The following is a 13,057-nucleotide window of genomic DNA, read 5'->3' on the forward strand; positions in this document are numbered from 1 at the left end:
GGGTAGGAGGCTCTGGGCAGTGGGGGAGGTTTGTGTGTTTTGGGGTGCTAGGCAGTGGGGTCTGCTGGGGGGGTGCTGTGTAGTTGTGGTGGGGCTGTGGGGAAGGGTACTGGGCAGTGGTGGGGAGGAGATCTGTGTGTGTTGGGATGCTGGGCAGTGAGGGGTCTGTGTGTGGTGCTGGGGAGTTGTAATGGGGCTGACTGCGGGGGGGGGGGGTGCAGGGCACTGTGCATTTGTTGGGGGGGGAGGGAAGGTGCTCGGTGGGGTGGTTGTGTGGTACAGCATGGACCCACCCGCATGGGAAAGGGGCACATTGGCAGCACAGGGCTGGGTGGGCCAGTGCGCATCTGGCAACTGCCAGTTTGTAAACACTGCCTTCACACTGGGCAGAGTGGGGTCGCCCACGCCATGCCTTGCCCCCAGCCGGCTTCTTGCTCCAAGGCCCCCATAGGGGCCCACAAATATGTTTTATGCCAGGTCAACAAAAGATTAATCCGGCCCTGTTACTAATGTAATGGTTATGGGGACTCTTAATGTGGGATACAGAGCCTTTTACCTCAGTCATTAATATTACTAGTGTTGGGGAGTGGCTCCTATATGATTGCTGTCTTGCTTAAATGTGAAGACAATACATTCAAGTCATCCCCACAGTACTGTTCCCTCTAAGCTATGCGCGTGTGCGCACGTACACAGATCCAAATCCCACGCACATGGCGAAACGCACGCACAAAAAATGAAATACTCGCTTGGGCGCATTTGCCTTATGGCGCACAAATTTGAACTCTGCTTCAAATATTTTCATAGAAGAAATTTTTTGCGCACATGGCTTGTCAAAAATTAGAAGGAACATTGCCCCACAGCTGGCACCTCTAGAAGTCTTGGCAGAGCAGACTATTTGGTTTGACCACAGAAACAAAACCACTCTTTCTCACTACTAGTGGTGGCTTCTCCTTGGGCAGGATTGATATCAGGATGAAGGCAAAGTGTGGGAAACTTGTACTGTCATTATCTGTTCTTTAGACGGAGATGATTTTGAAAGCTTTTCAATCTGACTCCTTTCACTCAGCTTTAAATTGCATTTTTAAAAGTTGAGTAAATAGTTGCATTTAATTTTGCTCATATTCATAAAAACAGCCCAAACAAAACTTGACTGACACTGGGGTGTTAGCAATTGCACAGTATAAAAGTTCTATCTTTGTAGTGAGCTTTTCTGACAAAGGGCAAGGAGGAGATTTAGAGAACTGAATTGTCCTGAAATGTTGAAAAAATAGTTGGGTTTGCATCTTAGCCATCCCAGAGCTTTTTTCTTCAACTGCATTCTCATAAAATGGAAACCAACCCACTTTGAGACCAGTGCTTCAAGTTAGACCATCTGTATGCTTTTTCCATAATCCACGTGTCCTGGATTTACTGAGAACACTGTGAGGAATGGGAGGGCTGCTTCCAATTTTGTTTAATTAGCTGGGGTTTCCAGTTACTTACATACAAATTTTAGTCTCAATGCTGTTGTGTAGTGGGGATTTTCAAGAATGTGCCAAATGTGAAAATGGGAGGCTGTGGACAAGAAACTGTTAATATTGCAGGAGTATCTACAGGCTCAAAAAGAGATTGAGGCCTCTTTGTGTTCTTACGTGGACTGTCAGTTTCAGATACTCCTTCAGATGCCTGTATACTTGCTCTTCCTTTGTTTAGGTTTTGTTTGACAGGAGAGATGACTGTAATCCTTGTGGATATAAATGGAATAGTTCTATTCAGAAGGGGTTTTATTTGTCCAAAAAGTTCGAATTTCTCTTCAAGAGAATGAGGGTATGGACAGTATTGGCTAGAACCTGACAAAGATAGGCAGCCTGAAACTTCCACAGGCAGCACCTCCGATTTACTCTGGTCCTGGGCCCATTCTGCCAGTGCCCTCACTCATAATCTAATACATGAATAGAGAAATAGAATTTGAAATTCCAGTTATGCATATGTTAAGAGTTTTATTGTTTGTGCAGGGTTGCCATCTACAAGGCTGGGTACCTTCTTGGAGAACAGAGTGAACGAATTTCTGAGAAGACAGAATCACCCTGAGTCAGGAGAGGTCACAGTCAGGGTGGTTCATGCCTCTGACAAAACTGTAGAAGTAAAACCTGGAATGAAAGCAAGGTACATCCCTTCAAGTCCTAATGTTGCCTGCTCCCAGCATCATCCCAAAAGATAGGTGTTTGAGTTTTCTACATTTGCTGCTATTTGGCAACTGCAAAGTGTGTCTAGTATTCAGAACACCACCAACACAGCTTTCTTGATTGGCTGTCAGTGATATCACACCCACTTATGTTAAATTGCATGAAGTATAATAAAGTTCTGGAGATTAAAACTAAACAATTTTAAAACAAAGCTGTGTTCCATTGTATTGTAGCTTTGATTATTTGTATTTGTTGCTTTCTAGTTTTGTCCTTTATGTAAACACTAAAATCCCTCCACTCCAGAAAGATTGAGATGAAAAGTGAACAAACTTTCAGGATAACTTGGGACACTTTTCCTTCTCTGGGATATAGTTGTCAGTGTTTGCTTTCCCATTGCCTGTGACAAATGGCTCTGACCATGCGTTGCAAATCCTGTCTTAATTACTATCTTTATGTATCACCATGTGGTGTTCTCTGTCCTGATGGAATGAAAGTATTTATTACTCTCCTCTTTATCTTATGATATCTGCAGGTTTGTAGACAGTGGAGAGATGGCAGAGTCCTTCCCTTATCGAACAAAAGCCCTGTTTGCTTTTGAGGAGATAGATGGTGTAGACTTGTGCTTCTTCGGTATGCATGTACAGGAGTACGGCTCAGATTGCCCCCCGCCCAATCAGAGGTGAGGAACTGCAGTGCCAATCAAGGGAGGTTAAATTTTACTTTGCTCTGAAGTCTCAGTGGGATAAACCTTCTGAAGTCCCAGATTTAAAACTTTAATGCAGCATAATTAAATTTTGTTATTCATAATAGTATGTCCCAACACAAAACAGTTACAGCAATACGGTTATAGTAAGAAGGAGTTGAAGATAGGTAGGTGACAGAATGGGCATTTGGTTATGGTGTTCCAGCAGCAGGAAAGAGATGGATTTTGGAGTCTAGTTTGTAAAGAAACAGGGAATCAGTGAGGAAGAGGGAGCAGACTGTTCTAGAGAGAGGGGGAGGTCAAATTTGGAAACCAGAGGTGATGTAAAGGAATGTGAGTTCCTGGAGGTAGATGGGACCCGTAGCCTTTGAAGACAGTGGCTTGTGCATTAGGTACTTCAAGGACCGAAAATACCATGGATTAATGTATATAAATGCTGTGAAATATTTCTGGCCTTCTGTTCTGTAGTGTCATGTATTTTTTTTTCCCATCTTTGTCTAGGCGAGTATACATATCTTACCTCGACAGTGTTCATTTCTTCCGCCCTAAATGCTTGAGGACTGCTGTCTATCATGAAATATTAATTGGATATCTAGAATATGTCAAGAAATTAGGGTAAGCCTTTAATCCTTCTTCCTGTTTTACAGCATCCAGTTGTGTGCTAGGCACCTCTCAGTGCAGACAAAATGATATGGACCCTACCCTGAAGAGCATGCCATCTAATTTCAACCTGTGACATAATGGAAGGGGCAACAAAACCATGGGAGATACGTTTAGGAGGAGGAAGGGGATATGACACTGCAGTGAGATTGTGGTTTCTCTGCAGAGACTTGTGGAGCAGTTTTTTTAGAGGTGTAAAAGACCTTAGAAGCAGGCCCCATGTATTATGCTATGTTCCCACCAAGGAATTTCCTTATCCCAGTGTCTGTAAAACTGCTATATGAAGCTCAGTCCACACCTTCACTTCATGCTGCTTTCTGTGTTTGAGTATGTCAGGTGCTCGTTTTGGGATTATAATAATCAGGAAGGGGAGGACTGCTGCTAGCTAAGTTTCCTAAGGCTTGTCTTCACTACCATGCTAAATCGGCACCGCTGCGATTTAGCACATCTGGTGAAGACGCACACATTAATGAGAGCATGCTCTCCTGTCAACGTAATTAATCCACCTCAACGAGAAGTGGAAGCTATGTCGGCGAAGAGCATCTCCCACCGACATAACACAGTGTAGACACCACCTTAAATCTATGTAAGTTACGTCGCTGGGGAGTGGCTTTTTCACACCCTGGAGCGATGTAACTTACATTGACTTAAGCGGTTGTGAAGACAAGGCCATAGAGTGGGATGGGGGATCTGCAGAGGCTGTTCTCAGTGAAGCGAGGAAGCGTACTTATAACTGGAATTCTGAGCATATTGTCTACTCTCCTTTTCCTGGTTTTGGGAATCTTTCAAATTACCAATAGAGGGAAAGGAACTGAGGGCAAATTTGGCTTTGTGGTCCTATAGCCTTTCACAGTTATTACTTTCTAGATGATTTCAGGTTTTATGGTACTGAAAGACATGCTCCCTAGGAGCTACAGAGGAAATATACTTGGGAGAACTCCCAGGTATAGAGGAATTTTCTTCCTTTAATTGGCCTTGAAGGCAGATGGAGAGGAATCAATGCTGGGAAAGTAAAGTAGGTTTCAGAAGACAAGGTAGTTTTTGGATCTCATCTGCTGGTAGGGAGCTCATCTGTCTTGCTGGGGAAGGAAAATCCTGGCTCCTAGTGTTGAAATGTTCTGTTTCTTTGCTCTGAGAATTTACACTTCTCTCATCTAATTGTAATGCAGTTGGTAGATGACAGTTGCAAGCATATGTCAGGCTTTAGTGATTTTACCTGTAGATGGGGGGGAAATGCTTTTTTGCTGCACAGAGTAGGGCTGTGCATTAATTAGTAAAAATATGCATGCCTATATTGTATGCATGTGCCAATCAGAATACAACTCAGTATTTTTATTAACAGTATCCATTGCTTATATATAGTGACAGCGCTAGAATTTAGATCAGGAAGAGGATTGCAGTAGTTGTCCATCTTGTAATACCAGCAGACTTTGTGCTGGCTCCACCTTGTGGCTGAAAGGAATAGAAGACCCTAGTGATAAACATCAGCATCCTGATGTATTGATGTTTTTTACAACGATAGATATACAACTGGACATATCTGGGCCTGCCCGCCTAGTGAAGGAGATGACTATATTTTCCATTGCCATCCTCCTGACCAGAAGATACCCAAGCCCAAGCGACTGCAAGAGTGGTATAAAAAGATGCTGGACAAATCTGTGTCGGAGCGCATTGTCCACGACTACAAGGTTGGTTAAATGTAAATTAGATTCAGTAGGATTTCGTGAGCAGTCTGTTTTGGTTCTCTTCCCACTGCTTGCCCTACAATGTAGGATTATTCAAAGAAATTTGTAAGGCATTAACTTGTGTTTTAGAACTGGATTGAGTATTTAGCAGTCTGGGGTTAAAATAAGTAAATCCTATCTAAACCACGCATCTTTTGAAGCCATTTTAGTAAAAGAGGTATGCGGTAATGTCACACCTTCCTTTGCTCCCAAAGAAATAGAAAATCAAAGATACAGGCCATGAGAATACTAGAGAACAACAGCCAATATGGGACTGTCAGTATGAAGAACAGAGTTAATCTTTTGGGGATATTTTAGCGATTTAAAAAAAAACAAAAAACCCAACATAAAGGGTTGGGCTGCTGATGGAGTTAGAAGGACCTAAAGTCTGTAGGTTTATGTTGACTTGAGATCAAGGGCTGTATGAAGTGTTGGGATATTGTTGCTCTATCTAATAAATGTGGGGCTTGTAGTGACTGGCTAGCAGTCTACTGAGCTACTAATGGGTTTTTTTTCCTGTGGGGACTAAATGCCGGAATCATCGGCCCAAACTATCCATAATTGAAGCACCACTAAATGTGTCTTCAGTACTTTTTTGCTGATGTCTTCAGTGCTTTTTTTTGCTTTTTTGCTTCAGTGCTTTTTTGTGTCTGAGAATAGGGTGCCCTGGTTCATTTGGATAGTTATGATAGCTGTAACCGGGTTTGTATGTTTTTGTAGGATATTTTTAAGCAGGCAACAGAAGATCGTCTAACAAGTGCAAAAGAGCTGCCTTACTTTGAAGGGGACTTCTGGCCCAACGTGCTGGAGGAGAGCATTAAGGAATTAGAACAAGAGGAGGAAGAGCGGAAGAGAGAAGAGAACACTAGTAATGAGAGCACGGATGTAAGGAGACTCCTTTTACCTAACTCTTCATGATATTTCTCCATCTTTTCTTATATCTTCACTTAGTTTCCCTAGGTCCCTGGTGCAGAATTAAATGTTAGGGCTTAAAACTTCCATTTGGGGGTGGTAATAACTGTCTTTAGGCTTATCTAAAATGCATGTTTATTTTGAGACTCAGCTCTCCCACTTTCCCAGATGGTGCCCATTTCCCCCTCCTGTTTCCCTACCTGTAAGTTGAATTCTTGCTATCATTCTACTTAATTGGGAGCCAGAAAATCATTGTGTGGGAGCCTTGGAAACCATTCTCAGCCAGTTTATCTTCAGATTCAGGTGGACACATTGTGTCACTGGACTTTAGCCTTGGTTTGTCTTAATTGCCATGAGAGTGCTGTGTAGTGCAGAATGAGCGTAACAGTGAGTCCATGACTGACATTTTTCATAGATTGCAAGGCCAGACGGGATGACTCTGGTCATCTAGTCTGACTTCCTATATAACCCAGGCCATAGAACTTCCATAAAATTCCCAGAGCAGATCTTTTAGAAAAATATCCAATCTTGATTTAAAAATTGTCAGTGATGGAGAATCCACCACAATCCTTGGTAAATTGTTCCAATGGTTAATTACACCTTGTTTCAAGTCTGAATTTGTCTGGCTTCAACTTCCAGTCATTGGATCATGTTACACCTTCCTCTATGAGAGTGAAGAGCCCATTATTAAATATTTGTTCCCCATGTAAATACTATAGGCTGTAATCAAGTCACCCCCTTAACCTTTTCTTTGTTAAGCTAAATAGATTGAGCTCCTTGAGTCTATCACTATATAAGGCATGTTTTCTAATCCTTTAATCATTCTCGTGGCTCTTCTCTGAACCCTCTCCAATTTATCAAGATTCTTCTTGAATTGTGGACACCAGAACTGGACACAGTATTCCAGCAGCAGTCGCACCCAGTGCCAAATACAGAGGTAAAATAACCTCTCTACTCTACTCAAGATTCCCCTGTTTATGCATCCCAGGCTTGCATTTGCTCTTTTGGCTGCAGTGTTGCACTGGGAGCTCATGTTCATTATCCACCATGACCCTCAAATCTTTTTCAGTCATTGCTTCACAGGATAGAGTCCCCAACCCTTTAAATATTACCTACATTCTTTGTTCCTAGATGTATACATTTAGCCATATTAAAATGCTTATTGTTTGCTGGTGCCCAGTTTATCAAGTGATCCAGATCACTCAGAATCATTGACCTGTTCCCAGTTTTTGTCATCTGCAAATTTTATCAGTGATGATTTCATGTTTTCGTCCAGGTCATTGATAAAAATGTTAAATAGCGTAGGGCCAGTAACAGTCCCTGCAGGACTCCACCAAAAATGCACCTGCTAGATGATGATTCCCTGTTTAGTTATATTTGGAGACCTGTCATTTATCCAGTTTTTAATCCATTTAATGTGTGCCATGTTAATTTGTCGTAGTTTTTGAATCAAAATGTCATGTTACCAAGTCAAATGCCTTGCAGAAGTTTATTACGTCAACACTACTATCTTTATCAACCAGAGTTGTAATCCCATAAAAAATATACCAAGTTTGACAAGATCTGTTTTTCCATAAACCCATGTTGAATTGCATTTATTACATTACCTTCTTTTAATTCTTTACTAATTAAGTACAGTATCAGCCACTCCATTATCTTGCCTGGGATTGATGTCAGCCTGACAGGCCTGTGATTACCCGGATCATCCTGTTTACCCTTCTTAAAAATTGGCACAGCATTAATTTTCTTCTAGAACTTCCCCAGTGCTCCAGGCCTTATTGAAGAACGTCATTAATAGTCTATCGAGCTCCTCAGCCAGCTCTTTTAAAACTCTTGGATGCAAGTTATCGGGACCTGCTGATTTTAGAATGTCTCACTTCAGTAGCTCCTGTTTAACATCCTCGAGAGGTACTAGTGGAATGGAAAGAATACTTCTGACATTTCTGCATTATTCTTAATGATTCTACCATTTCCATCTAGTAATGGACCAATATCATTGTCCGGATTCTTTGTCCCTAAAACATTTTTACAAGTCCTTATTGTCCTTATCTCTGCTGGGCATAGATTTCTCCTTGTGCCCCTTGGCTTCCCTTATCAATTTTCCACAGTTCCTAACTTCTGATATATATTCATTTCTATCACCTTTCCCTTCCTTCCGTTTGTTATATATTTTTTACAGCTGCCTTCATTTCCTCTCTGTCGGATCGGTTTTTTACGCAGTACAGCCTTGTTCCTCGATTGTGGAATTGTGGCTTTCTATGCATCTAGTAAAGTGTTCTTAAATGATTCTGAACTGTCACTCACATTTTTCAGATTAAATTCTTCCTCCCAGCTGAGTTGGCTCATAATTGTGTTCAACTTTGTGAAATCAGCACCGTGTGTGTGAGATATATATATATATTTAAAAAAAACTGGTCTGGCCTTTATTCTGCTTGCGTATTATAAATGGGATCAAGTCATGATCACTTATACCTAAGCTACCATTATTTTTTAGTTCTGTGATCAATTCCTCTTTTTCTGGTAAGACGAGGTCTAATAAATAACTCCCCCATGTCGGCTTGCAACATTTTTGAGTTTGGAAATTGACATCTATGATGTTTTGAAATTCCAAGGATGTTTTTAGTACTGGCAGCATAAGACCGGCAGCATATGTCACTCAAATTGAAGTCCCCCATGATCACAGTTCTTCCCCAGATCATAGAGAGGTAGATAAGGAGGCAGTCATCCTGTTCCTTAGTGTGATTTGGTGGTCTGTAGAAGACACCAACTGATACCCCACGTGTGCTTTATCTGTTAGGATATTGATGTATGAGCATTCAGGATCACTTTTGTCCGAGTTATGAGTGACTCAGAAACAGGTAATGCCATTTTCAACATAGGGTGCCCCTCCTTCTCCCCTTTTGCCCACTCAGTCCTTTCTGGATAGATTATAACCATTCATTTAACATTCCAGTCATGTGAATTTCTGCGGTTATGCAGTCTTTCAATCTCTAACAAAGGTGGTCTAAAAGTTGTGAGAGTCTAAGATCAATTGAGGGAGATGATCAGGGTTTAACTTGACCAGCTAATATCCACCCAGGATATTCTGGATCCTTGTTTGGGTTGGTTTTTTGAAGCTATGAAAATCAAGAAAGCATTTCACTGAAACTAAGGATAAAGCAAAAAGATCAATCAAGGCTAAATCAACAAGTTAGTAGATTTGAATTAAATGATCAAATTAGTCAAATCATCAGATTAATTCAACAAATAATTAGTCCTTATAAATCCAAAGAAGGGATCTACAGAGGTGGCTGTCAGTTCAGTTATAAACACCAACTAAGAATTTTACCAAGGTTTAGTCAGTCTGAACTTGGATCTGGTTAAATATTTGATACTGAAAACAAACTGTATAATTTCTAAACCACAACCAAATAAAAGCTTCCTCTTTAGATTTCAATTCACTTAGTTCAGTTCAATTCAATTAGTAGTAGCTAATCCTCCCTCCCTCCCTCCCACCCCTTTCAAAAAAAAAAAAAAAAGCAACTAAAATACAGGTCTCTACAGAATACTTTGATAAGCAGAAGTCTGACAACCCTGACTTAGCAGTTTACATACCCTAGTTTACAGCTGACAGTTTTAAATTGCTTAGGACTCGGAAGACAGAAGTTGCTTTAATGAGTATTTTTGAGACTTTGTTGTAGGGTTATTTAAGCCTGTGGAACTTACTTTCTGGCAGCTTCCCAGGGTCAACTTGACTGATGCTCATGTACTCAGCTACATTTTTACACCCTAAAATTAAAGAATGAAAAAGGTTGGGATGTCTCCCAGCTAATAAAAGTAAAAGACAAAAATAGAAAAAGGGAAAAGATACTCAGGATAACAGAGGGTTTGCGTAGTATTCTAGGCTCTTTAGAAATAGAAGCGGGAACTGCAGTCAAGGGGCCAGACAGCGATGTTGCTGACAGTGCTGCTTGCTAGCAGGCTTTTTCACATGCAGGTAGACTGGCCAAAGCCTGGCATATTTGTTGATGTTGTGACGTCCTCCCCCAGAGGTGATCAGTCTTGGGATTCTAGAACTTTAGCCTTTCCTCAGGTGGCTTGCTGATCCTAAAGGCAAGACTTCTCAGTCTTACCCTTAATTCTTATGGTATTCCTATGCCGCCTTGCAGCACCTTCCTCCAAGGCCTTTGGACAAAGCAGATGAGTCTTCCCTTGAAGCCATGCCGCTTGATCTGATTGTGTTTGAGTTAGGTCATCTTTTTGGCTAGCATCTGGGGGAGGGAAGAGAGAGAGTGAGTCTTGCTGAAACGAGCAATTTTTTTAATAAATGTTCAGTTTTTTCATTCAGGGAACATTCCGAGACCACCAAAAATATCAAATACACTTCTAAGGAAGCTGACATGGCCTTGTCCAGGTGAAAGGGTCTTGAGATGGTATTATGCCAGCAGTTTATGGAAAGTTCAGCACCAAATAAGTGTGAATATCTTAGGGCCAGATCTCACCTTTCTTCTTGCAAACAAGACAGTTTAGTAATCTTTATTTAGGAATTGGGGATTATATCAAATAGCTTCTTTTTGGAAATTTTCATCTTGACAAAGTTACTTTAAAGTTTATCAGAATAAAACCCACTGAAGAAATAAAGTTTAAAGTCTGTATTCCCATACCCAATTTCTCACATAAAGTACATAAAAAGCATCTACAAAAGGGACTAGAAGGCATGACTACTCATTAGTGAGCTGTGATCACACTAGACTAGAAATGAAAACTGAGTTTTGTCAGTTTCAATTGAAATTGTCACCCCCTCCAGCTTCCATTATCCTCACATACACATGTTAATCAAGATCAAAGTGGGAGTAAAACCCATTTCTTGGACATAAAGACAAAACTTGGTATAAATCTCCGTTGGAGGCAGTCTAGAGAGATGAGTTAAGCGGAATAAGTGGTTAGGGAGGCTTTGCTGGTGGGAAGATGACAGAAATGAGGGAGCCCTTAAAGTCACTTGGACTGTCTACTCCTTCCCCAGGTCTCTGGACAGTGCACTATCATTCCTTATGTGTTCTTCAGTGACTTCTCCAGCTTTAAATGTATCAAGGTTGTTTGTTACATCCCATGGAGATGATTCCACAGTCTAATAGAGCTCACCATTAGAGAACCTTTTTCTGATTGGCCGTCTTTGATTAATTTTATCCCTTTTCTCTGTTTTACCCCTTCAGTCCAACCTAAACAAATATCTCTTTTGGGTGTTTACACTCTTCAAATACTTTTTAGATGGTTATATTGCCACTCTGGCATCTTTGGAATGACTCTGATCAAATTAATTCAGACTTCCAGGACAGTTGGTAAGAACATTTTCCTAGCTTCTTAGTAAATTGTGAAAGCTTTTCTTATAGTTCTCCAATGACTGGAGGTGCTAGCCTAATAAAGTGCTTTAAATTTTGATATACTGATTTACTGTCTTTTTAAATAATTGTCAGAGGCACCTAAATGCCTCTTATTATTCTACAAATTCAAAGTTATTGGCTTCTCTGGCAGGTGAGTAAGGGAGACAGCAAAAATGCCAAAAAGAAGAATAATAAGAAGACAAGTAAAAACAAGAGCAGCTTAAGTCGTGGCAATAAGAAGAAGCCTGGCATGCCCAATGTCTCCAATGATCTCTCCCAGAAGCTGTATGCCACTATGGAGAAGCACAAAGAGGTAAAAGCCGTTGGATTGAGAAGTATCTACTGTTTGAACAGCCAAGTGCACAAACACTGAATATAGAATTTAGTAAGAGTACGTATTTGTAGATGGAATCCCCATCTAGACGCTTTCCCATCAGGGCTATGGGAATAAATACAGATCACAGTTGTGCTGTGTAGAGAACTTTCATAAGTAAAAGTCTTTGCTGTGCCAGATTGGACCGTTGGTCCATTTAGTTCGGTGGTCAGTATTTGCATCAGAGGAAAGCGGGGGGGGGGGCCATAGTGCACTTGGTGAATTATGTAGTGTTATATGTGCAGAAGTGGAAATTCCTTCATGACCCATGCAAGTAGTCTACTTGATGTGAAGCCATCCCACCCATCACAGCATGCTAACATCAGTAGTCATGAAATGACATTTACCATGTAGTTAAGGTTGATGCCCTCTTGGTCAACTGCTGATTTTAACTTCTGCTTTACTTTTCAGGTCTTCTTTGTGATCCGTCTCATCGCTGGCCCTGCAGCGAACTCCCTGCCTCCCATTGTTGAGCCTGACCCACTCATTCCATGTGACTTGATGGACGGGCGTGATGCCTTCCTCACCCTTGCTAGAGACAAGCACCTGGAGTTCTCCTCACTACGAAGAGCTCAGTGGTCAACCATGTGCATGCTAGTGGAGCTGCATACCCAGAGCCAGGACCGCTTTGTTTACACCTGCAATGAATGCAAGCATCATGTAGAGACCAGATGGCACTGCACTGTCTGTGAGGTATGCCTGATAAGGTGTTTTTTCCCCGCTAGCTCTGGGCACCAAGGTTAAGGAGACTCTTCACCTAAAGTCACTTCTAAACCTACATTCATAGCAATGTCTGTCCAGTCTACATTGTGACAGTTTGGAATGGGGGGTGTTACGTGTGCTAGCCTGAGTGAAAAGTAGCTATGCTGCTGTATGCCCCCAAAGGCTACAATCACTTTAACCATGCCTATTTCATTTAAATCTTCACTCCTCCACCAGTAAATTGACTGTGCCCTAAATTCAGTTCTGAGAAACTGCAAATATTTGACATTCTGCCTCCCACATACACCTAAATAACCAAATTCTGGGTTCTCGAGTTAGTGAATTCTGGTAGTTTTCTTTTCTTAACTAATTTTAGGAATACCAGGCCCCCTACCATTTGGCAGGACTTCTGTCCTCCTCAGAATTTCAAAGCCCCTTTACCTCCCATCTGTTCTCCA

At 41.3% G+C, this 13,057-nt stretch overlaps 1 protein-coding gene across 7 annotated transcripts in view; it reads left to right on the forward strand.

The window, feature by feature from the left end:
* The window catches only part of EP300 (E1A binding protein p300), a 132,677-nt gene that overhangs the window by 115,019 nt on the left and 4,601 nt on the right, over nt 1–13,057 (forward strand). For 2 of the 7 annotated variants that reach the window (XM_037882383.2, XM_037882387.2), the window contains exons 24-31: nt 1,995–2,196; nt 2,698–2,844; nt 3,370–3,483; nt 5,051–5,216; nt 5,973–6,137; nt 7,027–7,101; nt 11,676–11,837; nt 12,309–12,590. In XM_037882383.2, coding sequence (XP_037738311.1) covers nt 1,995–2,196; nt 2,698–2,844; nt 3,370–3,483; nt 5,051–5,216; nt 5,973–6,137; nt 7,027–7,101; nt 11,676–11,837; nt 12,309–12,590 — 1,313 coding nt within the window. The remainder of the gene's footprint in view (nt 1–1,994; nt 2,197–2,697; nt 2,845–3,369; nt 3,484–5,050; nt 5,217–5,972; nt 6,138–7,026; nt 7,102–11,675; nt 11,838–12,308; nt 12,591–13,057) is intronic. The other 5 variants (XM_037882395.2, XM_043543973.1, XM_007053310.4 and 2 more) reach the window with 3 other exon arrangements.

This window comes from Chelonia mydas, chromosome 1 (assembly GCF_015237465.2).
Source record: "Chelonia mydas isolate rCheMyd1 chromosome 1, rCheMyd1.pri.v2, whole genome shotgun sequence".
Lineage (NCBI taxonomy): Eukaryota > Metazoa > Chordata > Testudines > Cheloniidae > Chelonia > Chelonia mydas.